This window comes from Primulina tabacum, chromosome 5 (assembly GCF_025594145.1).
Source record: "Primulina tabacum isolate GXHZ01 chromosome 5, ASM2559414v2, whole genome shotgun sequence".
Classification (NCBI taxonomy): domain Eukaryota; kingdom Viridiplantae; phylum Streptophyta; class Magnoliopsida; order Lamiales; family Gesneriaceae; genus Primulina; species Primulina tabacum.
This window is the reverse complement of record NC_134554.1, coordinates 9,651,409-9,677,687: the sequence shown is the minus strand read 5'-3', so window position 1 is coordinate 9,677,687 and position 26,279 is coordinate 9,651,409. Positions and strand designations below refer to the sequence as shown.

Sequence of the window (26,279 nt, the reverse complement as noted above, 5' to 3'; positions counted from 1 at the left end):
GTATAGATCTAGAGTCCAGATTTAGCTACAAGTACTTGGGATCCACTATTTTTTTTAAATCACAAATGTGGTTAAATCTGGACCATCTAAATCATGTGGGGGCAGTGCCCCCACAGGTAGGATCGAACGATCCCTGGGTCACAAAGGGACGGAATGTTCGACACTGCCCACAGAATCCGGGCCATTGATTTTAAAGAAATTGTTGGATTCCATGTATGTATATAAATCTGGACATTTGATCTTTCATGGGGCAGTGCCCCACAAGATAGACAATGAATTAATATATTATTTTTGGATCTTCTAACAACTACTATGCTATAAAATATTGTGAAAGTATGAAATTTGATGAAAAATGGTAGTATTCTGGTTACATTTTGCAAAAAAATAGTAGTCAATGTAGAAAATGTTGTAAAATAAGGACGTTAAATGGTAACACTGAGATGCGACACTAATATGAATGTAAAAATACGGGCAAATTTAAAAAATTTATTTTCAACTTTAAATTCACATTCATAAAATATAATCATATGAGCAAGCATTACAAAATCAATGGACACGAGAGACAAAATACCAAAGAGAAAGTGGATTAGGTCGAGACCTCTCGAAACGGTTGTACAAGTCCATAAGGGCATCCACAATGACAAATATATTTCCTCTAAATAGCGGTAGGTTACATGATCCACATCATCAATCAAATATTTCACTATTCAAATATATCACATTTCACAATCAAATATCACACCAACCAAATATTTATTGGTCCCACGATCACTTTAATTAATAGTTTATTTTCATTTAAATAAAATAACTTACAATTTTATAAAAAAAATCATTTCACCACTTTAATTATTTTCATTTATTATTTAATATGAAATTTTTATTTGAATATAAAATTAAAAAATTTATAACGATTATTTTTGAATAACTAATTTGTAAAAAAAAATATTAAAATGACAAACAATGTTGACTATTAAAAAAATATTTTTTGAATATTAAAAATTATTAAAATATTTTTGAATATTAAAAAATATTAAAATAACTATTAAAATTAGAAAGTTTAATTAAAAGGTATTAAAAAATGAAAAAAAATATGAATAACCGGTTACAAATTTGTAACTGGTTATTGATTTGGCACATAAATCAAGAGAGCACAGTGGTGAATATTTGGGGTTGAAAAATATTTGGATGACATGACAAGTATAATACCCACTATTGTGGGTGCCCTAACATACAAGAATACAATTGAAATCTACGTATCAACAACTGAGATTACATGTAATATGTATCCTTAAATTATATAAAATTGATCTATTTTAATTATCTAAAGTTTGATACTCACACCGTCAACAATGTGTTTATATAATTATTATTACATTATGAATATTGTATCAAAATTAAATAATTTTTATAATATGAATACTTGAAAAAATATATAAGATTAATAATAAAAATATAAAAAATTATAAAATTTATATAAAATACATAAAATATGCATAAAAAATTTGGAAATACAAATTATATAATAGTACTTAAAAATTAAATATAATTTAATAAATATTTTAATGATATAAATGTCAACTTGTATCTTACACCCTTAACAAAAAAACAGAAGAAAAAAAATGATACTCTTGTTCCTAACTTATAGATGAAAGTTATAAGAGTTGAAGTTGACATTCACAGATACTCAAAAATATTTTAATGGGATTAAAATCTTTGGAGCGCTTCATAGAAATTCACACACTACTTTAGTCTACGAAGCTGCTTATGAGTTGGTACGCCATCCAAGACTTTAAAACCAGAGAACTCAATCTCGGTCAGGAGAAAACCGAAATGATTAGACTCACTCAGATTAAATCTGAATATTCCGTGGATTCTTTTTTATTATGAACCTGGAGTAGTAGCTCTCGTATGAGACGATCTCACGAATCTTTATCTGTGAGACGGATCAATCCTACCGATATTCACAATAAAAAATAATAATCTTAGCATAAAAAATATTATTTTTCCATGGATGACCCAAATAAGAGATATGTCTCACAAAATACGACATGTGAAATCGTCTCATAAAGTTTTTACCATGAACCTGACCCAATTTATAACCATGCACATAGGCCGGATCACGAAGGTATTCGATAAAGAAAAATAAATCTTTTTTCGAATACTAATGATCGTTATTTTATATCCGATATCTTGTGATCGTAACATTGTATATTAGGTATATATATAAACATAAGTATAAATATTTGTCTTATATTAAAGTTAAGCATCTTATATTAGATATTACGGCGTGTCGATGAAACTTACCAATTTTTTTCAATATTTTCTCTTTTCTATCCATCTCTAATTTTTCAATCAAACAACTAATAATACAAATTATTTAATGCTTTAACATATTTATAAATATACTTCTATACTTACATTATTTTATTTTATTCCAATTATAATATAGTTAATATTATAAATATATATATATATTTATATATATATATATATGCTATATGGGAAATTGTATAATAAATAACTCTCATACTAAATGTGGGACAGAACTCCCATCACCACAGGTCAATCTAAGCATGGTATTCCTAACATAAACAAAGCAAAACGGAAACACCCATATTCTTGCATACAGCAGCAAGAAAGCATCACATAAATAGCCGAGTGACTAGAAATATTAGTATGATGAAGACAAAAAATTCTCTAAGAAAAACAGAGATATAGACCCAAACAACCTTTTCCTAATACATTCTCCCATTGCAATTGCGTGAACCACAAAAGCAATGCTTCTTTTTAATATCTCCGTTTGCATCGCAAACTCGATCTATCATATAATTGTAACTATATGTAAGCTCGCGTAGAGCAGGGATGTTCCTGGTTGCAAACAACATTACGTGTGGCATTTTCTTGTCATGGTGATCATAAAGAACATCTTGAGCATACATGTTAGGAGAACAACTATGGTTAATAAATCTACTGACGTTCCCGAACTTACAAGCATCGATAGCAAATGCATCGATGTTTCTTGAACCAACAAGGCCTTTGGATTCTCCATCTTCGTCATAACCATCGCCAATATCAAAGAGGTATTCGTCATGGCCAATTCTTTGTTCGGCTTCCTTGTCTCGTAGCAACTCTCCGATATATTCGCGCATATGAAACTACCGGATGTCACGTAGTCTCGTGTTCTTACTCCCCACCCTCTTTCTTTGGTCTTAAAAATCTCCAACTGGATTCTAGGGGGACGTTGGCTGACTCTATTCATACATGAAGGCGGGCATTTGCAATTCGGGCCACACTCATAAACTATGGTTCTTGATCTAACAATTGAACCCTTTTCATTGAATGGAATCTCTCCTCCATTCCTTACAACACATGAACATTGACGTGAATCCGAACAACCATTTATGCAGTTGCAACCAATGGGTTCCACGCGCCTATACCAATTCGGATAAATAATCTTGTTTATGTATGAGAAAGGTGGGGGCCTAAGATCGTCTATTCCATTCATAGCCCGAATCTTAAGAGTCTCCAGTCCTTGGGATACATCATTCGCAACACAAATTTCTTTGCGTTCTAATTAATTCAAATTTGAACACCAAATTTCTCGGTTGGTCTGGCATTCTAATTAATTCAAATTTGAACACCAAACTACCATTTTGATCTCTTTCTTGCCAATACTTAGTTACCGCGTAAAGTCCATCATACACAAATAAATACTTTGAGTCATTAGAATGGCCAAAACCATAAGATCTCATCGCACTCATTCTTTTACGAATGACTCTTACCGGATATCCCATGTCCATGCTATTCGCCATAGCAAGATTTCCCCTTATGAGCTTCTGATCAGCAGCTTTCTCGACAAACTTTGGATTCCCGCCTTGACCCGAATATATCAAAGAATCATTTGTTTTAGCCTCATTCTCGTAACGGCCTGAATCCACGACACAGGTAGCAAACTTTTCACCTCCAATGGTCACGTAATCTATTCCACTCATCATCTGGCGGTGTAGGCCAACAACAACAAGTTGAGCCCTGAATCGAAAAGTGTCGCCAATTTCAATGCCTGGTATATGCCCAAAAGGGTTCTGGACAGAAATGCACATTCCCTCGGCCTTGACACGCTCCGCTGCTTCAATGTGTGCATATGATTTACATTTTTGTCCTTCGCCCATCTCTGCTTTCCGCTCTTTCCGCTCCTTCTTCAGTGCCTCGTAATGCTCTTCAAACTTCATTAAAGCTTCCCTCACCTTACATCCCGGGCCCATCACGCTTCACAATACACAAATTGCCTAATTCCTTATGTGTCATACAGTTTTTAGGCTCACCATTACGTGTATCCTTAAACTCAACATAGGCAAGATTTTCATCTGTTGTAAAGTTTTCCATGGATTCATCTTCTTGTTCCTTTTCAACTTTATACTGATCCGAATCCAAAAACTCTGGCTCCTGCCAATTTTCGCCACAATTTCTTCCGTTCTTTTCAGAAAAAGAATCATCATCCTCCAAAACAATAGTTTCAGTTCTTTGAGATCCTACCACATCACCACCCACTCGATCAAACTCGGCACGAAATCTCTTCAATTTCACATCTTGAGGAGATAAACCGAAAATAACATCTCCAACATCTCCCCACTTCATTTCTAGTCCAGTGTTATCCTTTTCTTGAGCCCTTCTCAAAGTCACATCCGCACCACCTTCCCCAAAATTTTCTTCCAACTTATGTCCATCAAAACCTTCAGACAAAATTCTGGCCACTGTTAAATTTTTAGGAGTCGAACACTCACCATTCAAAAAAGCAACATACTCAAGGGCCAAAGCAATAACTTTTGCCACTTTTTCTAAAGCACTTTCCCACACCGCGTCAAGAGAACCAAATTTCTGCTGATTCTCGCCGCCCATTTCTTCAGCGATACCATCTGAAATCTTCGGCTTCTCCATATGATTAAACCCTTCAGTTCTTCCTCCGTTGGTCCCAGAAACTAATGAGTCAGATTTCTCTGAAAATTTCGACGGAGAAGTCTCCACCATCGAACTGCATTTTACTGGTAAGTGGATCCCAGTATTAGGCTTCGGGGGGCCACAGTTTCTGAGGAAATTCCGAACAGCACAAGGCTTTGGGCGGCGCTTGAACTTTGAAGGGAAACCTTCGCTACTAAAACCGCCATTATCAAGTAATCGTTTCTTCGGAATAGAACTCTGCATTGCCATTTAGCTCGAAGGAACTTGAAATTCCAACTATTCACAAACCCAAAGCGATGTCAGACTCTGCACCGTTTTACAGTCAGAGATGATGCATGTAAAATTTGAAGAGACTCTTCGACAAAATTTTGCAGAAGGGTGAGCGTTGATTCAGTTTAACCGAATTAATGACCATTACACTGAATTAATTTGGAAATTTAGTTCGGTTCATTGGGATATTTGGTTTTAATTTTCAAAATTATCATAATAAATTTTATAATTTCAAAGTTGTTGTTTGATTTCATGTTTTTTATTTGTCTATACTCCGATAGTGCTTGCATGATTTATTTATTTTTACCTGATTTTATATATTATATAATATGATAATTGAGCCCTTGATTTTGTGAGTCAAGTCAAATATCAATTAATGATACTAATAATTTTATTGATATTTATAAAAATTATTTATATAATTATCTCGAATTCATTTATATAATTATCATATTATATAATATATAAAAATAAATAAAAATATGTATTTGTTTTAATTTCTATCTACTAGTATAGATTTATAAAAATCACTTATAATTGAGGACAATTAAGTCATTTATAGTGTATTTTATCATTAAATTAAAATTATCACAACTAATAGAAGGGACATTTTATCCTTCTAAAAAATTATTTATCGAGGGCCATGATATTATCATGAGCTTTTCAAAAAGGTACCAAACATGGGATAAAGAGGATTATTTATCAATCTATCCTTTATCCAATGTACCAAACTATGCCTTTATATGTACATAATGTAAGAAATTATACATGTAAAAACAATAAAATATATGCAATATAACTCAAAATTAATCGATACATATTCATGTAAAATTTTATAGATCATCATCCTATTACATTGTCGCTACTTGCAAGGTTGGTTACATGAATATCAGATATTTAAACTAAGCGATTTTCTTACGTGTGAAGTCTTAAACCAATATTTACCTTAACTATATTTATCCACGTTTTCAATGGTTTATCTCTCTTTTTACTCTCTCGATTAACTTTTCAATCTAAGATATATCAGATTGGGACAGTGTTTGGTCTCTTTTCACATGACCAAACCATGTTACATGTCACTTCCTAACGTAATACTTTCATTTCTAATTCTATTCTTGTGTATTTTACCACACATCCACATTCATCTTGGCATACGCATCTCTGCTACCGTCATCTTATGCATATCTAATCATGTAGTTGTCCAACACTCTTAACCATAAAGTATAGCTGGTTGAAGAATAGTCTTGTAACATTTTACTTTCAATATCGCAAGTATCCTTTTATCACATAAAACTTCTAATGTTATCTTTCATTTCATCCGCTCTGCTTTAATTATATAATCTATATCTATATACTCTCAAATATACACATCCTTTTGGATAATAGATACAAATAGCAAAAAATTTCACTCTAGAACTTCTCGACCTCCAATCTCAATTAAGCAACCGATTTATCTAAATTCAAGACCAAAGTTTCAAGGTGAATGTTCTGTCTTTAACAACTAATTCTAACAAATTTACTTTCAAGAGCTTCATTTCATTTATCTAAATTTTTATTTAACCAAATAAAAATTTTTTGAAATTGAACTATAGTCACATGGTTGGGGAAGATAGCGGAGTTTTAAGGGTCATCATGGTATGGGCCTTATTTAGTGTTTTTAAAAAAATATTTTTAATATAAATAAAACAATTATGAACTTGTAGAAAAGTGCAACATAAACTGGTTAAAATGGGAGGCACAGGGAGTAAGAAATAGATCTTGATAACGCATACCTTAAATCACAACAAAAGACTAATTTGCTGGGAACTAATTAAGGAGGTGTTGTGCTGGGAAGTAATTTGGGAGATATTGTGTATCAATGTCTGAATTGGATCCAATGTCTTGGACGATAAACCTATAGTTCCTGATAATCCCATGTTAAATCAGTAAACTTAATGTTTTATGATCATATGACTACAAAACATTTTACGTGTACAATCATTATCAATAGTTTTTATTATAACGACAAGAGGTCGATTCTATGCGTATAATCATTATCAGTAGTTTTTATTATAACGACAAGATGTCGATAATTTCCTCCTGATATTTGCAGGAACTTGCAAATCATGGAAATTGAACACTTGAGTTGGATTACCGCTTTATAAAAACTATGATCGATGATGATACAATTCAAAAAACTTGAAATTGTACAACAAACAAAACATCATGTTTTTTGTGATGTACCCAGGTTACTACTAACTTCACCACTGGAGTCCAGTTCAAACTACTAATATCACATGATGTTCGAGTAAAATAGTTTTTGAAACCAAGTGTTCAAAAAATTTTATAAGCCAGAAAAACTATGATTTGCGCCTCTCCAACTTTCCGTTAGAAAGAAAATTATCGTTTTCAATGGTCCATATTAAGCAGATTGTGGGGTTTCATATCGAAATCAAGCACAAGTCTTTTTCCAACTCTATTTCATAAATATATAAATCGAGCACTAACAATATTCCAAAAATAATAATAATTAACATGAAGAAACTTGAAAAACTTTGAAGTTTTAAAATCTAGAGTAGGTATCTTGTAAGACGGTCTCACGAATCTTTGTATGTGAGATGGGTTAATCCTACCGATATTCACAGTAAAAAATAATATTCTTAGCATAAAAAATATTAATTTTTCATGGATGACACAAATAAGATATTCGTCTCACAAAATACGAACCATGAGATCGTACATTATATATATGTAAAATAAATATGCATATATAAACAAAAAGGCTTTGTAAGTCAATAGATCTATTGCAAGACAAGAAGTTTAGCAAAAAAAAAGCTCAAATTATGATCATATAATATTACTTGCAGAAGATATTCAAAATAATAATCAATAACAGCAAACTTCAAAATTTTTAGCACTAAATTTTATATAAATTTGGAATTAATAATTCTGACCTTCTTCTAACGAAGGATTCAATCTCTCAATACTAATATTATGGTTCATAGAAACCCATGATATCGGGACTATTTATAGGCAAATAATTTCCATAAATTTAGATTCCCATTCCCATTCAAATTCTATCGTGCGTAGGAAACTTTTCCATTCGTCAAAAGTTACGCGTCCTCAAATTTCTCATTTACCTTAAATATATTTGTACAATATCTTTTCAAGATTCAAATCTTACATTAACGTTATAAATAAAAAAATAAATATAAATTAAACAATATCTTTCTTTAAAAAAATAGTATCTTAAGTTTGACAAATATGTATTAATACATATGTCTATCTCAAAAGAATCTGAGGTTGACTCCGTGTTAGATAGTAATAGGGGTGTGACTATTAGATTAAAATCGAACCGATTTTCTGAAATCGAATTATTCGAACTTTTTTTCCCGAAAAATCGAATCAAACCAAAAAAATCGGTTATTGTCGTCGGTAACATAATCAATCAAACTCTTTTATCTTTTTTTTAAAAAAAATCAAATTTTAATTAAAAAATGTAATAGAAAAATTGAATCAAATAAATCTGAATTTTATTTAAAATATATTTTTTATTTATAATTCTATTGTCCTAATAAAATTTTATAATAAATTTGTAATATTTATATTTTATAATAATATTATAAAATTTAAAAATATTAATTTTTTTTATAGAAGTTCGGCATTTTTGGTTAACCGAAGTTTTATATTAAAAATTTAAATTGAACCGAACAAACGACAATATAGAAACTAAAATCGATCTTCTGAATAAATCGAATCGGTTTTTCAAATTAATTCAGTTCGATCGGTTATTTTGGTTGAAATCAATATCTTTCTCACCCTAGACTGTAATCGATGTATGTTTTTTATTTGTTGATGTATGCTCTTTTAGTTAAAAAATAATTTTATTGGTTTTTCTTCATTCTCTGAGTTACCTATCTAGAAAAATTCAATTATCCCAAAAATTTCCAACAAAGAATTTTTTTTCAAACCTCATAATTATTCAAAAACTCTGTTATTCTAACTAAAAACACCGCAACACAAGCACAAGAATAATTATATAATTCTCAAATATTTCAATTAATTGATTATTTTTCTCAAAATTCAAGTATATTTTTAAGAAAAAAATCTAAACTCGGAAATTTATATACATTATCAGTCAATATTATCGCAATTCTGATAATCATAACTAAATATTCAACATAATTTTAGCGTTGTCGAATTTTACATCAAATCGCATAAGTTCAGAATCTGTGAAACTAACAAATATACGCTAATGAAATATGATTTATGGAGTTATTTTATGTTAAATTTTAAAATATGAGGCTGAAAAAAAAAAGAAACTAAAACTAATATTTTTTTAAACAAACAAAATAACCGGGGTTGGAGCCCACCCTAGCCTAAAGTTGGCTCCGCCTCTATCGATCGGGGCTGTTAGTGTTTGAATGCTATCGAGATTTTAGCTCAAATCATATATAGCCCAGGTAGCTCAAGTAAAAAAAAATAAAACAGAACTCGGAAATATTAAGATTTTTGCAAAAACTTGTGTGAGACGGTCTCACGGATCGTATCTTGTGAGACAGATCTCTTATTTGGGTCATCCATGAAAAAATATTATTTTTTATGCTAAGATTATTACTTTTTTTTGTGAATATCAGTAGGGTTGACATGTCTCTCAGATACAGATTCGTGAAACCGTCTCACAAAAGGGCTACCGTAAGATTTTAGCCCAGCTACTCCACTGCATGGGACATATATAATGATATCAAGCATTGCCTTTGGAGAACTGTGCAACATATTATTTTGTTTCTTATCTTTGGTGGGATCAATATTGTCCGTGGCTCAAAGTTCATTTCTCAGCAGCAAACAAACAGAGAATTAGTTGATAAAGTTTGCAACACAAATGGAAATGGTCCCTATTTACCTCTTTTCTTGTACTACACTTTGTTTTGTCCCCTTCAATAATTCATGTTTTGCATTAAACTCGAGTCAGGTATAGTGCAGGTTACACCCAAATTTCGTATTAAATTATAGTTTTATAAATTATTTGGATATAAAACATTATTGTTCATGTAGGAGGATTATGATATAGTAGTTGCCATTAAATAAAAATTAAATTACATAAAGCATCTAGTTACAACTTAGAGAGTAGACTAAGTTTAATCTCAATGTGAAGGGCAAAATAGCTAGGAAGACAATTGAATTTCCGGATAAATTTAAACCCCACATGGGAAGAATCTGAAGACTTAGAATCAGCCCTCTTCTTGCTGCAAATCCATTGAGCTCTTTCACCTCGAAATATAGCCGAGCTGCTCCATCTCCCAACTCACTTTTGAAGCAACTCTTTCATGGCAAGGCACGTACTCCTGCAATTGACATAAATTTAAGCAATCATAACACAAAGATACATTCTATAAAAAAAAATCTTCCAGCAGACAAACAATTGTCACCTCCAATCTTCTAACCAGCTCCTTTGGAGTTGGTGCAGACACAATGATATGACGAGCATTTGGACTAACGAAGCCTTCCTCTACTGCTTTGTCGACGAATGACAGCAATGAGTTATAGTATCCATCCACATTCAGCAATCCTACCTGCAAATGGCACACACGGCTTTCAGATTCAAACTCTATCCTTTTCTCAACTAATTTCGTCTAATTTTTGACGAACCGGTTTATCGTGGATTCCCAGCTGAGCCCACGTTATCACTTCAAGTAGTTCCTCCAAAGTTCCATAACCACCTATATGCATCAACACAATTCACAGATTGTGATCAATAAATAATAGACTGATCAATTAGTCAAATGCCACCTGAAAGCCTAAACGTTAAGAGAAAAACCCATTCAAATGTTTATTTTAACTGTAATGAGGTGGCAGATTCCATAATTTTCAGAGCAATTTCGCATGCCGTTATTTATTTATATGATAAAAATAAAATATGAATCTTTGACTTTGGAAACTTTAGCACAAATGTGGAGATCTAAACCTGGTAAGGCAATAAAGGCATCTGAATGCCTAGCCATCTCAGCTTTCCTTTGGTGCATATCTGCCACTGCCTTCACTTCCCCTACTGTTACACCAGTTAACTACAAAAGAGTACTCGTTCCCATCAAGAAATGATTTTTTTCATCAAAGTTGCTAATAAAGTTTAATTTTATTAAATAAAAAGAATTAAAAAATTATATCACAGATACATTTTAAATGGCATAAAAGTACTAGAAAGGGGTTGAACGAACAAAACATGGATACATTTTAAATGGAATAAAAGTACAAGACCGAGGTTGGGTGAACAGAAAAAGAAAAATCAAGGATAAACATTTGAAGTCCAAAAAAATGCATGAATTGTAGTGAAAAACAGCAGCCACCTAAATGATCTAATCTAAGTACTCTTTTAAAGATAAGGTTGTCAAGGACCAACCAAGACACAAGGACGCTTCCATTTTGTCAGATTCGAGGTCCAAAAATCAAGAACAGTAACAACATAGAAAAAATCAAAGATCAGTCGCATTTTCCTGATGCAGAATGTTAAAAGAGATCAAGAACTTTGAAAACAAGCAACTACAATAACAAATAAGATGTAAATATAGAATGGTAAAACCAAAGGTTAATAAAAGCTTTGGTAAATGGCTAGTTTAGATAAGAAACGGGGCCAAGTTTTTTTAAATCCTAGCAGACGTACCTCTCGGGGCATGAGAGTCTTGGGAATCACGCTGCAGAGGAGACAATAACAAGACAAAAAAGTCAATTCTAGTGAAGGATTAGCAAAACCAATCACAGAAACCGACTAAAACTACATTAATAATGAAGAAATCCCTTTTATTGTTTTGATGTTTTAACATATGTTTAAGACAAGTAGTCAATAAATATGAATACAATACAAAAAAAAAAGGAAAAAGAAAGGTCACCCGATTACGTGGCGACCACCATCATGAACAGCTTGTGAGACCAACCCCATTAGGCCAATGCTGCCCCCTCCATAGACCAAATCAATGTTCCTAGAAACCTTGACATACACTCAAAACAGATTAGCCCAAAGTTCCAAGAATGAAGACTTTTGTGTAAGTCTGCACAGGGGTTAACCATTAATATTTGTCAGCTAACCATGTGAAAGTTATCACAATCTCCCAGTGAACAGTTGAATTTCACTTAACAAGATTTAATCATAGTCTACATTAAGCTGCCAGTAGTAGAAGTAGTATTTGTGGTAAATATATTAATATGTTGGTATCTATTGAGGAAAAGAAAATGGTGAAATTCACTGTCAGTTCTGGTATTTCAGATAGTTCTGAATGAAAGTTTGTCTTGGATAGTTTTAAATTCTTTATACATACCAAGAAAATATAATGATGGACAAAGATGAAATCTTCCATATCCAGGATCAGGCTCAGAAAACTCATTGAGGTAGCCAAGCTGGTCGTAATGGAGAGATTTCTTATATCCAATAGGCAAACTACCAAGTGTTTTAAAAGAATACCAATGAAATTCAAAAAAAAAAATTTGAAGTGACGACGAACACCAAATCTGCATGCAAAATGTACAGCTTGAAAATATTCCAGAATATTAAAGGGCAAAAGAAGAATCAAACCAATAAGCAACGTATCAAAACAAAAGAACCACAAAATGCAAAACCCCATGAAATCATTCAAAAGCAGAGATATAAATGTCCTTCAATCTTCAGCAACATTGGGACAATTCCTTGCCAAAGACTCGACCTTTAATTTTTTGAGAAACCATTCGTTCTTAAATCAAAAAATGGTTGAATAAACTCACTCAACATTAAAGAAATGGAAATACGCGTAATACCAAAACTTTGCCAAGCTCAATGGCGGATTCTCGATAGCTGGTTTTCTTGCCTTGACTACTCCCACAAAAGACACAAACTCTCTTGAATTTCGATGCTTTTCCTTCGTTCTCTCTCTCCATTTTTCTCGGTTCTTGGTTTCTATAAAATTCCGTCCCTTTTTTCCCTTACTACTAATATGAGTAACAACTTAGAATAAAAGAAGAATCTTGATTACAGAAATACACTTAACATCCTCCCAATAAGTGGGTTTAACGCGTATTTCATTGCTAAAAAAGTTGATAATAATTTGCGTCTATGGAGACAGACACTGGAAATGGTTATGGGAGGCGACTCCTGCGCTTCCTCTCCAGCAGCATTGGGATTGGGCGGTCTTTGTTTTATACTCACTAGTTTCCTCGACCCATGTGCTGCTGAATCTCTATACGATTATTTTGTTGGTAAAATTTGATAGATCCTTTTATATATTTTTTGTTGACCACAAAAAATATATAAATCATCATCCGATTTTATTTTCATATTTCAAAGTTTAAACCACTAGAATATTGGCACAGATTATATTCGTCGATAGTGGTGTCAATCAAATAGCTAATAGTCTTGCTTCTTGGGGTTGAATAGATCTTTTGTGAGACGGTCTCACGAATTTTTATATGTGAAACGGGTCAACCCTACTGATATTCACAATAAAAAATAACACTCATAGCATAAAAATTAATATTTTTTCATTAATAACTCAAATAAGATATATGTCTCACAAAATGTGACCCGTGAAACCGTTTCACACAAGTTTTTGTCCTTATGGTTTTTGAGTTCTCATGTAACTATTGACTTGGTTGGCTCATAGTAGAAGGTTATTTCAACAAAATAAAAAAAGAAATGATGCCCATTATTTTCCATATTTTCGTTTAATTTTACCAGAAGAGATTTGTGATATTATAAATCATAATTAATAATAATAAAAAGTCACATTTCGACTTTTATGTCGTCACCCATAACTTTGACCCGAACACAATTTGAATAATTTTTTTTAAATTTTAATTACTATAATCAATTTGACAGTTTTTAAATAACTCATTTTAAAAATAAGTAACATTTATTTATACACACACAATGCATAGCAACTTCAGCCTTACTTTTTCTTGGACATAAGTTGCGATAGTATACATGCTTAAATATTTAAAAAGGAAATGAATAAACATTTCTTTTTTATGTAACATGCCAAAATTTGAAATTTCAACGAGAAAGTAAAGTTGGAGATTGAAGGAAGAAGACAAACCACCTTCGACAGCTAAGTTTGGGTCAAAATCTTTGATGAAATCCATTTAGATTCGGGTCAAACAACGGTTCTCTGTTGATGGGGGATTACGTAAAAGACAATAGGAAAAGGTTTTGCTTACATAATTACAAGACATACTGCTGTTAAGTTGAAGCCTTTGTGCCATAGAAAGGTGGCACAATATCAGATGTGTATTGATTTTTTTACCAGATCTTTTCTTTTTTTGTCTTCACCTTTTAATAAATTTTGGTTTGACGAAGATAAATTATGAGCTCAGTAATGAAATAATCATGCACTTATCCTGCAGGGACGTATTGACGACGTCAACGTTTTTTGACAACTAAATTTTTTTTAAAAAAAACCTACAATGATACCCGATGATACTCCACGGATGGGCACATCCAAATTAGGCCTAAACTTTCGGCCCATTCCTAACCCAGATGGAGGGGAAGGGCCTAGATATTCTCCTATAAATATCAGGTTTGAGCGTACGATTCATTCATTCACTATATTATTTTCAGCAGCACCCTTAGCTACTCTCCACTTATATCCTCAGTTTCTGACTTGAACGTCGGAGGGGCTACGCCAGGACACCTTCTTGGCCCCCTTTTAACGGTCTTATTCGTGATTTCAAACTCATGATAATTTCGAAAGCTGCGTCTGGACACTTGCTGAAATCGGACCCTAAATTTCCCGTGAATATCATATAAGAAAAAACATCAGAGTATAAAATAATCCAAACCAAACTATCTTATAAATTATTCATAATTATCTTATCTTTACAACAAGAATTCTAAAAACGGAATAGAATTGTAGAAGCGTTTTACAATTTTAATGAAATCAAAATAACAAAACTAAAATAAGTGCATAAACTTTTAAATCATCTTCTTCACCAACCCCAAAATATTGTTTGTTTTTCCTTGCCTAACTGATATTTGTTTTTATCTAATGAAGAAAAACAAGGGTTGAGCTTTTAGGGAAACATTCAGCAAATGAGAGTCATGAAACACATACATATGATTTTCAAAAAATAACATACCATGACAACATATTTTATACATAACATAATCATATAACACTAATATTTTATCTTTTCCATGACTTACTGAAAAGTCTCTAATTTTTACTCATCTAAAAGGATGACGACATTTAATGATTTTATACCTACGGTGTTGGGATCTTATAACGGTTTTATACCTACAATGTAGGATTTATATCATAACATATTCTAGAATTATTCTCCATATCAAGCATGAATCATAGCAGTGCTCAGATGAAATTCATATACAAAACATATAAAGAGAATGCATGCTCGATTGATTTAACACATATATCTAAATTGAAAATATAAGACCGCATAGTGAATTTTTAAGAACAAATTGTTGTTTGAAACTCGATCTTAGAGAAAACTCTGCAGTGCTTTGCCTACTATCTTCATCTACATTGCTCGACAATATATGCATGTTGTGCTTGCAAATCTCGAAAAATGTGTTGTGATTTTTGAATGGCTTATTTATAGGTGTTGCGCTCCTTTTAATTTTGCACGAAATCATGTTATTCTTGACTCTTCAATCATTCCATAATCAGCGGATAATCAGGTGCAAAATCATTTCATGATGAAAAAAAAAACTATTCCATAATTCGAAAACTTGGACACCAATTCTGAAAAATTCAAAATTTAATGTCTTCTTTTCAAATTTTCGTGGTCTTTACAAATTATGTTCTGAAAAAATCTGCAAACTATTAGCTATTAAAATATAAATTAATATTAAATATCATGTTCCGTGACTATGCTTAAGAGCATCCGCATTGGTGGGTTTTATAACACCCACCACCTCATCAAAAATCGTGGGGTCCACATGCCACATACAGATTACATTAACACATCTATTCTCCCACATTCATTTTAACATTCACACTCATTATTTGTGGGTCCCGCTATTCACTCATTCATCTTACTCTTATTTTACATTAAATAAATTCAATTTCAAATTTTTTAAGAAATTTAAATTATTATTATTTTATATTAATAATAATTTGTTTTTATATATTCAATACGTAAAATAATTTAATTTTATGAGTGTCATTTACTTAAAATTAAAAATTTATTATAAACCTAAAATAAAACGGTACAACATATAATAATAAATAACACTTGCATAAAAATAAAAGAAAATAAATTAAATTTAACAGAAGATGCAAAATACTAATTCAAGGATTGTTGTTGTATTGTGACCAAATATGTTCAACTAAGTCGGCACGAAGTTGGTGATGCACATGAGTGTCACGTATTTCGGAATTTGTTCGGAGATATTCATGAAATCCTCGGTTTGAGCCCTGGACGGGTTGTGCGGGTTCGTCACCTTCATCGTTGTACCAATTTGTCACGTGAACCCCCTCATCTTCGACAATCATGTTATGTAAAATAATGCATGCTAACATAATATATTTTAACTTTTTTCTGTACTAATAACGAGCTGGACCTCTGACAATTGCCCATCGAGCTTGGAGCACCCCAAATGCTCGTTCAACATCTTTTCTTGCAGACTCTTGTCTTTCCTTAAAAAGCCTCCTCTTTGGATCCTCCGGGCAAGGAAAAGCCTTAACGAAAGTGGCCCATTCCGGATATATTCCATCTGTTAAATAATACCCCTTCGTATATTGAGTCTTGTTTACCATGAAATTAATCTCTGGTGCATTTTCTTGCAAGACGTTATTGAATATGGGAGATTCGTACAACACGTTAAGATCATTACGTAAACCGGCGACACCAAAGAATGCATGCCATATCCACAAGTCTTGAGACGCGACCGCTTCAAGCACGATTGTCGGTGACCCATGGCCTCTTGTAAACTGGCCTTTCCAAGCAACTGGGCAATTTTTCCATTCCCAGTGCATGCAATCAAGACTGCCCAACATTCCAGGGAACCCGTGCCTTTCATCATGCATTTGAAGAAGACGTTGAACATCATCAGCATTTGGCCTTCTCAAATATCGATCACTAAATAGTTCAACCACATATCCGCAGAACTTGAAAAGACACTTGATGGCAGTTGATTCACCCATGCGTAGGTACTCGTCAAGATGGTCGGCCGGGACTCCATACGCCAATTGACGAATTGCAGCCGTGCATTTTTGTAGTGGTGACAAGCCTTTTCTTCTCGCAGCATCGTCCCTTTGCTGAAAATACGGTGAACGATCCTCAAGTGCATTCACTATTCGAAAGAATAACTCTCTTCGCATGCGAAATCGTCTTCGAAATATTTGATCTGGATACACCGGGTTTGTGGAGAAATAATCGTTGAAGAGTCTCGCATGCCCGGCTTCACGATTTCTTTGGATAAACCTTCTTCTTCGCCGCATCACGTTATTACTTTGACATGATTCAACTATTTGTCGACTTTGTTGAAGTATCAATGACATTAGCTCTTTCCCCGGATCATAATCTTCGTCATCAACTTCAACTTGGACTTCGTTTTCACTTGTTGAGCTAGAGGTTGAACTACTGGAATATTGAGACATTTTGGAGTAAACAAATTCAAGTGTATCTGTTTGCCAAATTGTATGTTTGTAGAATAAAGAATTGTATAGTACAAGGTGTCTATTTATATTGAAATTTGCAACGGCTATATTCCAACGGCTACTTTGCAACGGCTATTTTGCAAAGGTTATATTCACCAACGGATACTTTAAACCAATACATAAAATAAGTAACAACGTTTAGCGACGGTTTTGAAAAAACCGTCGCTAATTGCGACGGTTTTTCAAAAACGTCGCTAAATGCGACGGTTTTTCAAAAACGTCGCTAAATGTCCAATTTCTTTGGGCGTTAAAATAATTCAAAACACGTGGGGCCCGCGTGTCAGCAAATCGACGACGGTTTCTATAAAGCAGTCGCTAAGTATGCAATTTTTTTTTAAAAATAAACTGACACAGGGGCGTTCATACATATGAACGCCCCACACTCTCTCTCATGTGAGTGGGCGTTATAACGCCCACTCACATTGGAGAGTGGGTGCCCTAAGAATGGCAATGGACCGGGTTAAAACTCAGTCTAGTGTTAAACTCGCCTCGTTTGCCCGGGTCATGAACCCACCCCGTTGCCACATATGTCGTCGTTTGGAATTCATTTTCCAAATTGGTTTGCATTATTTAGTTTAACCAAAAGCTAAGATGAAGTGGATCTCAAAATAAAAATAAAAAGTTATAAATGGATTAATTCACAATAATGAGAAGTTAACAAAGTCAGCGAAAAAAAAAAAGGGTGTTCATAGAGCGACAACTCGTGGGACAAAATTTTGGAGGATATATATCCAAGCATCATAATCTAATCTTGGAATGTATATTAAAAACATAAGGCTAGTTGTCACTCAATTAATAACTCGAGGGTTAAAACCATAATACATTTGGGAAATGATGTTACATTTGTCATTTGATGACAACTCGAAGAAAATTATAATTTTATTTGTTTATTTTATTATATTATGATAACTCTAGTTCATCTGTATTGTTAAATTTCAGTATCACGGTTGTATTTTTCGATTTTTTCATAATTTTATTCTTTTTTCTACTGATGTGTTGAAATGACACAATACATATCAGTGTCATGTAACCACCAAATCGACACATAAAAAATAACTAAAATTACAAAGAAAAAATAATAGTTATGACTCGAATGATAATGTCAAGGGACGACGCTAAGGCAGGAGACAAATCCATCCATATGAAAAGTAGTGTCTTTCATTAAGAGAAGGTCTCGTTGATTAAAAAAAGGTATTGGTTAAGAGGAATTTTTTTTTTAATGAAAACAATCATTTTAAAGATGCTGAATTTAACATTTCGGAATCATTAATTATTCACGTTCACTCGCCAACCTCAACTAAATATATATATTTTTTGTATCAATTTTTTTTTCTTCTAAATAACGTATCAATACAAATATTATATTTTGATTCGATTGTCGATATCGAACCCGAATTCGGATGAACAAACGAAAGTAAATAGCATATGGTAATTAGTCTACAATCTTTGGATCAGAACTGAATTTAATAATTATGATCACCTTAAACCACTTATCTTTTCAAGTGGGAAAACTTAATTTTTCGAATTAAATTATTAAAAATGATTCTCTCCAGAGTCAACGACTTATTGGACTCGTCATATCTTGAAGTAAATATCTAACAAGCAATTCGAATTCTATGATGATTCCACTGTTTTTTTTTTTAAAAAAAAGAAAATACATATTTTTGAAAACGTCCATTCATTGAAAGCATAATGTCTTGGAATTTAATTGAATAATTGGTAGGGACAGATGGATTCAGAAATGGAGAAAGTAATGTGGTTTTTGACCTGATTATTAAATTGTGCAGGAATGTCGCCTAAAATGGGCGGAGGTTAGGGGACTATGGCAGCCTCTGTTTTTGGAATCAGAATTTCTACACATATTCACATTCTTAACCCTTTAACTCTTATTAAACGTCAATTGAACCCCTAAACGTCTATGTTTATTTTATTCTTTTTGTTGCTTGGAAAGTAATTTTTTGGGAAATATTACGAACAAAATGTGTTAGGGGTTGTGATTTTTATTTATTTTCTCGTTGCAGATATATTTTACCTTAAGCACTATGATATGTAAACGTGTGTAGAACAACCGGCCAATATGATATTAGAAATATTTAAAACATATGTGTACACATTACGTGCTTATACAACTAGTTTTTGTTATAGTTGGAGGGATTCTACGAATTTGGAACCAAATTGAACGTATCATTTCTTAGGGAAGGTATTCTACGAATTTCACACCAAAGGTAAATGGATATTGATGATATTTGATATGGGAATTAGTTTATATATATATAAATTTAATTGGATTATGATATAATCATAGGATTTTTTTAAAAGAGTAGTGAAAATTTAAAGAGTAATGTCAAAATTATAGCAATATATCCTATAATTATTTTCTAATTCAAATAAATAGATAAGAATAAAGAAATGTTTTAGTAATTTTATATTTTTTGGAAAAAAAAATGATAGTTATATCTTATGGCTGAGATATGATAAATTTTAAAAATTTACTAAAAATGATATTTTCATGGTTTTTTAAGAATCTTTATGGTATTTTTATTAGATGAAAATTATTATTTTTTTAATAAAAAAATTGATAGAGATATTTTTGGGAAAATTAGATTGGCGTAACAATATCACCATTAAAAGTGCCACGCTTTAACATACACTATAGATGTACTTATTCAAACACACATAAAATTAAATTTAGATTTATTTTTTCAATATTAATTTCAAATTTTCCAACCAACTTAGTTATATATATAAACAAAACCTCGACAAGAGTACATAAACGATCCTAATCAAAACAAAACCTCGTAAGATTCGATGGGTCCACCAATCTTAACTCTCGATGGCATCTAATCCAAGTGGGATTTGGTTCTGGCAGTTAATACAGTTATGACAATGGCAAATATACTTTTAAGCTCACGTCGAGTCATTCGCCAGACCAGTGGGCCACATTTTTGTCCACCACACCCACCGAAAGAGCCTCGTCACCAAGATTCTTCTATTTACAATCAAAATCACACACACTTTTATTTTATATATATATATATATGAGCATAGATTTCTGGGATTCCCGCTAAGTCTCTCCGTCTGCTTGAGTAGATTTTTGTCGTATTTACGATGAAACATAATATTTTTATTTGTATAAAAAAATAATAGTTTTTTATAGATCGAATCAACAAGTTACTCACATCATAAAATTGATTCACGAGATTATCTCACAAAAATTTTTACGTAAAATTTACAATCAAATTTTATTTATGAAATTATTACAATTAAAGTTTGGAAATCATTTTTTCCAAAATACGAAACCGACCTGTTCATCCTTACTGAATGTATCCATTCCCGAAGATTAATTTAAATGGAGAAGTGACTTTACAAATTTCGAGCTTCGATCGAACTTTTTTTTTCAAAAAAAAAAAAAAAAAATCAATTTTAAACCATGGAGCATATACAAAATTTAGCTTCGAGATCGAATTCAAGACACTTAATATTTTCTAGTTCAAAAAGATTTATATAATCTTTGACGTTCTTTTTTATTTGGTGGTCAAAAGGAACAGTGATTGTGGTGAACAGTAGAAGAGATTTCTTCCTCATTCATTGGTTATTTTCATACTTCTTTTTTCCAGATCAATGTGACAAACAGTGATCTGTGGAATAGTAAATGTCTCCCCCTTCGTGGCAACAAGTCAAAAGAAGAGAAGAAATAAAGTTGTCAAAAAGAATCATTTAAGTGGGCACTCCATATTAAATTCAAACTTTCATTCAATAAATAAACTTTATCGGCCATTTCCATAATCAGATCAATGCTTGGAATTCCTGGTTAAGGGTTTCGGGGATGACGGAAAAGACAATAAATCATGCATGGTAAGTGCGTGCAAAAAGGTTTAGCTAACTTCAAAGGGTGAAGATTGCAACTCCAACTCATTTATAAAATTCTAATGCTAGTTTTCATCGAATATAAAATTTATCTCCAACTCATCTGTTTGAATATTCTCAAAATTAGTGCTTAATTATTATTATTTAATATAATAATAAATTGAGTATTAGTTTAACAATTATACAATAACTTTATAATAAAAGTAACTATTATTCAAAATTAAATTTTACAAAATAATATAACGAATATCAAAATTAATCTTAAATTATAACCCTAAATAGTAATTACAATAAAAACAAAAACCGTAAAAAATTATATGTGAACGAAAGCATCGGCGCTACTACAGTACTGTGCCAGAGTTGTGCTTCAACCTGGCTCAGAGAATAGCCCCCGGTTGGAGTTAGCCTTAGTGGCTTCATCTTGGGAGATTATAATGACGACTATAGTTGTTATAAATTGCTTTGGCTTTTGGAATTCAAGCACACATAGAAGGCATATTCGAATTCGATTAAAAAATCGCAGCATAAGATCGATGTTCAATGGAGCCAAATCTGAGCTCGACTAAATAAACCATGTGGCGAATAAACCCAGACCACATTGTCCAATGCGTGCTAAGTACTAATCATAATATACTAATCTTGTATATTCCAAATATGATGAAAAATGTAGTTTTTTTCATGTAAATGGATAGTCATCTTACCTGAAACAAAAAGGTGGTACGTAGCATTTCCTCGTAACTTAGGCTTCTTCAAACTATGTTTGAGATGGATAATGTCATGTCTTGAGAGACCGGGCTTTGTAGCCCAGTGGTAGTGGTCTCATCCGTGTAACTCGTAGATGTATGTTCGATCTCCCTCCCCCACATTGTACTAAAAGAATTGTCATGTATTGAAGAAATAGATAAACACGACGTTAGCGTAATAAAAAACAAAACAAACAATTTGAAATGAAATAAATTTTTTTGCTGATGGAATATGCGCACCTTTCCATGCAGGAGAGAACATTACATAGGATCTTGCTATTGAAGTTGCTCAAGAATTATAAGTTTGGCATCTTCTTGATTCCTTCTGCTTCATTGTTGTTCATTGTTCGAGTTTAAAGACAAAAGATTAGCCTATTTTCGTGTCGAGCCACAGAGGGACGACCAAGAACGATCCCTCATTTTTTCAATTTTTTTATGTAATTTAACATTTTTTATGCGTCATATGTTAGAAAACAAATATGCTCTCTCATTTGCTCTGATCTTGTCTGTTATCACTTTTCAGGTATGCATAATTGGTTCCCTGTCGAGTCTAACTATCTTATAGTGATTTATCCTTCCATTCTTATGACATGAAAGTTCCTCAAAATCAATTCTGAGATTGCCAAAGATCATCTATTCAGAAAGATTTCTAGGAAAAGGTTATGATGTAATGTCAACTCACAAGAATATAGAGCATTAACATATTTCGATATCCAAAGACCCCCTTGTTTCCGAATGTTCTCTAGCTCCATCATATGCCAATAACTCGACAATCTGGAAAATTTGATCTCCCTTTGGATGTGCCTTGTCCCCGGTAGTAAATAAATGATTTATCCCCCTCATATTAATCCAACTACAGCCCAACTCCTTTTTAACCTCTGTTTCCTTCATAAGTTGCCGCATTGTTGCAACCTCCTTCCATTTTCCAGCCAAAGCCATAATATTAATAACCATTGAACATGCACTCGAATTGAACCTTTCAAGTTTCAATATTTGCTCAGCCGCAAAGACACCCAACTTAAAATCACCCCAAATCCTACATCCATTTAATAATGCCCTCCAAAAGATTGATGTTGGCTCAAAAGGAAGCTCCATGATAACTGTATATGCTTCTTTAAGTTTTCCAGCACGTGCGTACATGTCTACCATAGTGGAAAAATGTTCGGGTCCCGGAGAAATACCAGAATCCATTTTCATTGAGAGAAAATATTGCCTCCCTTCCTCCACAAACCCGCAATGGCTACAACCGTGTAAAACTCCCATATAGGTAATACTATCAGGATAAAACCGAGCTTTTTGCATCTGATGGAAAGCCATCATTGCTTCAATCCCATACCCATGCTTGGAAAAACCAGTAATCATAGCATTCCACGACAGAAGATCAGGTTTGTCTAAGTCAAGAAAAACAGCCCTTGCATAATGAATGCTTCCGACTTTGACAAACATAGAAATAGCTGAGTTCCCGACATTTGTGTTGCCATGAAAGCCTCGTCTAAGAAGCTGACAGTATATTTGCTCACTCATTGAAACCATTGCCAGATCGGCACAAGCGGATAGCGCACTTGAGAACAAATGAGGAGTCGGGTGAATTCCTACCAACAACATTTCTTTGAACACCATCAAGCTCTCATTCGCGAAGCCATTTTGTTGAAAACCTGACACGATACAAGACCAAGAAACGGAATTGGCATCAGGCATTTGTTTAAACAATCGCCAGGCATCATCGACAAGCGAAGAACGGCACAATCCAGTAATCATAGCCGTCCAGCTCACCACATCTTTGTCAGGCATTACCACAAATAGCTTCAACGCCATGTAAATTCTCTCTGCTAGCATACAAGCCATGATCATTGTATTCCACGAAAATGAACTCCTCTCATGCATTTCATCGAACAACTCTCTCGCATTTTCAACCATTCCATTCTCAGCATAGCACCTGATCATCACATTCCATGAAACTAGATCCCTCACCCTCATTTCATCAAAAATCTTTCTCGCAGTGATCAACCTCTCCTTTAAGCGAAAGATGTGACATTTTTTGGGTTAGTCTCACCAGAATTTCATTCTTTCGACTGCTTAAAGAATGCCCTGTATCCACAATTTCGGGAAAATGAATACCCGCGTGTAGAGTACGTAAAAAGGGGGATTTGAAGATCGTGGAAACATATATTGATTTGGTTGAGTTGAGATTGAACCTTCTTTGCACCATATAATTTCTACCAAACTGGTAATCAGCTAATATGATTAAAATCCCAACATTTTCCGGCAAGAATAGGCTGAATCTGATTCAAATTGGACTACAAATTTACGACAATACCGTATTTTAGCTATCAGTAACATGAACATGAGGGTAAAAAAATATAGGTCTAATTCACTTCTAGATTGGTCAAAGGTTTAATATTTTTTTACATTTCACTGAGAATCTTTTCTCATCTCAATTTTTTTTTTCTTATTCTCATCCTTTTACGATTTGGACATAACCAAATCGAATCAGCCCAAACATTATTTTTCGCATTTAAATTATTGAATTTGAATTAACTTCATATATGTTTTAAAAAATAACAAGTTTATTTTGAAACGATCTCACGTATCCGTAAAATGAGTCAACCATATATATAGTTACGATAATAATTAATACTTTTGGTATAAAAATTAATATTTTTTTAATATGTAACCCAAATAGGATATATGTCTCGTGAAATTAAATCGTGAGACGGTCTTTGTGTAATACTTTTGGCATAAAAATAATATTTTTTTCATTAGTGATCCAAATAAGAGATATTTCTCACAAAATTAAATCGTGAAACCGTCCACGAAAGTTTTGTGTTTAAAAAATTAAATAACATTTTTTGGGTGATATGAATATTTATGATTTTTAAAATTTTAATTACAGAATAAAAAAATTTGTATGTAAATCATATAATTTAAAAAAATTCTATTAGGCTTCCCCTCACAACAGATTTGCATCAAATTATGAGGTTATATAAAGATCAATTCTTATTTCAAGATATAATGTTGAAAATAAGGGTTGGTTCTTCGGAATTTGTTATATATGACATATTGAAAATCTTTTGGCATTCTAGATTTTTCTGATTGTTATGTAAACCAACAGTTTATAATTATTAAAAAAATCATCGTAACAAATTAAGATTTTTTAAATCAATTTTTTAATATATGTCGAATATAATAAATATTATTATTAATATTATTTGTGAGGAAATGTGAAAAAACTGTATTAATATTTTCATTTTTTGACGATTAATTAATTTGAAAAAAAATCCTCATATTCAAAATAAGTTCTAGCTTCGTCCTTGGATGTCGCACCCATCTTGATCTTGCAAAATATTTCCTTGTATAAAGTTTTGTAAAGAATGTATTTGGTCACATTATCATATTTGTTTATTTATTATCTTCTGTTGTTCATTCGGTTTTCCGTCATTTTAGAATCGCTTTTTTGTGGTGAAAAAAACAGTGTTGTTTTCATGATCTTCATGGGTTCATATGTAATGAATGATATACCACGTCACAATCCTAAGCAGCTGAATGTGCTTGAATGAAATTTGTTCATGTGTCATATTTTTCATTACAAATGAGATATCAATGTTGTGAGTGTTCAAGTTGGTTGAGAACAGTTTCTCAACCGAAATCAGGATTCTCTGTCAATTGGACTCTGCAGATAACTTTAAAATGATTTCGTAAAGTGTGGAAGGATTGTACCAGGATCAATGAATAGCTAAGTTGATGGCAATAAATAACTAAATAAATAAAAAAATGTCATAAAGTAAATAAGACAATCGTTCGTTTGGAAGTTCAAGACTAAATTTTT

General features: G+C 32.5%; 3 protein-coding genes across 4 annotated transcripts; all 3 read right to left on the bottom strand.

Moving 5' to 3' along the window:
- Window positions 1-2,524: 2,524 nt before the first annotated feature.
- LOC142544104 (histone-lysine N-methyltransferase, H3 lysine-9 specific SUVH5-like) lies at window positions 2,525-4,229 on the bottom strand. The gene is made up of 3 exons (XM_075651185.1): window positions 3,650-4,229; window positions 2,990-3,531; window positions 2,525-2,662 (listed from the first exon to the last, which is right to left on the bottom strand). The coding sequence occupies exons 1-3, from the start codon at window positions 4,227-4,229 to the stop codon at window positions 2,525-2,527; spliced, it is 1,260 nt and encodes a 419-aa protein (XP_075507300.1).
- A 6,039-nt stretch (window positions 4,230-10,268) lies between these two features.
- LOC142546323 (cytokinin riboside 5'-monophosphate phosphoribohydrolase LOG3) lies at window positions 10,269-13,375 on the bottom strand. Its single transcript, XM_075653981.1, has 7 exons — window positions 12,988-13,375; window positions 12,090-12,187; window positions 11,864-11,894; window positions 11,171-11,270; window positions 10,855-10,925; window positions 10,635-10,778; window positions 10,269-10,550 (listed from the first exon to the last, which is right to left on the bottom strand). The coding sequence occupies exons 1-7, from the start codon at window positions 13,105-13,107 to the stop codon at window positions 10,473-10,475; spliced, it is 642 nt and encodes a 213-aa protein (XP_075510096.1). The 5' UTR covers window positions 13,108-13,375; the 3' UTR covers window positions 10,269-10,472.
- Window positions 13,376-21,989: 8,614 nt separating this feature from the next.
- Window positions 21,990-24,791, bottom strand: LOC142546322 (pentatricopeptide repeat-containing protein At2g13600-like). 2 transcript variants are annotated; one of them, XM_075653979.1, is made up of 2 exons: window positions 22,694-24,791; window positions 21,990-22,580 (listed from the first exon to the last, which is right to left on the bottom strand). In XM_075653979.1, the coding sequence occupies exon 1, from the start codon at window positions 24,428-24,430 to the stop codon at window positions 23,150-23,152; it is 1,281 nt and encodes a 426-aa protein (XP_075510094.1). In that variant the 5' UTR covers window positions 24,431-24,791; the 3' UTR covers window positions 21,990-22,580; window positions 22,694-23,149. The 2 variants fall into 2 exon arrangements, with proteins under 2 accessions (XP_075510094.1, XP_075510095.1); XM_075653980.1 differs by having other exon boundaries at window positions 21,990-22,448.
- Between the last annotated feature and the right edge of the window lie 1,488 nt (window positions 24,792-26,279).

What these genes read in the sequence shown, in the direction of transcription:
- LOC142544104 (XM_075651185.1), bottom strand. Translation starts at nt 4,229, where the DNA reads ATGAAGTTTGAAGAGCATTACGAGGCACTGAAGAAGGAGCGGAAAGAG. An exon ending in GCAAGAAAGAGATCAAAATG is followed by an intron (nt 3,532 to 3,649) that starts GTAGTTTGGTGT and finishes ATGTATCCCAAG; the next exon opens with GACTGGAGACTCTTAAGATT. An exon ending in TGCATTTGCTATCGATGCTT is followed by an intron (nt 2,663 to 2,989) that starts GTAAGTTCGGGA and finishes TAATATTTCTAG; the next exon opens with TCACTCGGCTATTTATGTGA.
- LOC142546323 (XM_075653981.1), bottom strand. Translation starts at nt 13,107, where the DNA reads ATGGAGAGAGAGAACGAAGGAAAAGCATCGAAATTCAAGAGAGTTTGT. An exon ending in GGTGGTCGCCACGTAATCGG is followed by an intron (nt 11,895 to 12,089) that starts GTGACCTTTCTT and finishes TCTCCTCTGCAG; the next exon opens with CGTGATTCCCAAGACTCTCA. An exon ending in TGGGAATCCACGATAAACCG is followed by an intron (nt 10,779 to 10,854) that starts GTTCGTCAAAAA and finishes TGCCATTTGCAG; the next exon opens with GTAGGATTGCTGAATGTGGA.
- LOC142546322 (XM_075653979.1), bottom strand. Translation starts at nt 24,430, where the DNA reads ATGAGGGTGAGGGATCTAGTTTCATGGAATGTGATGATCAGGTGCTAT.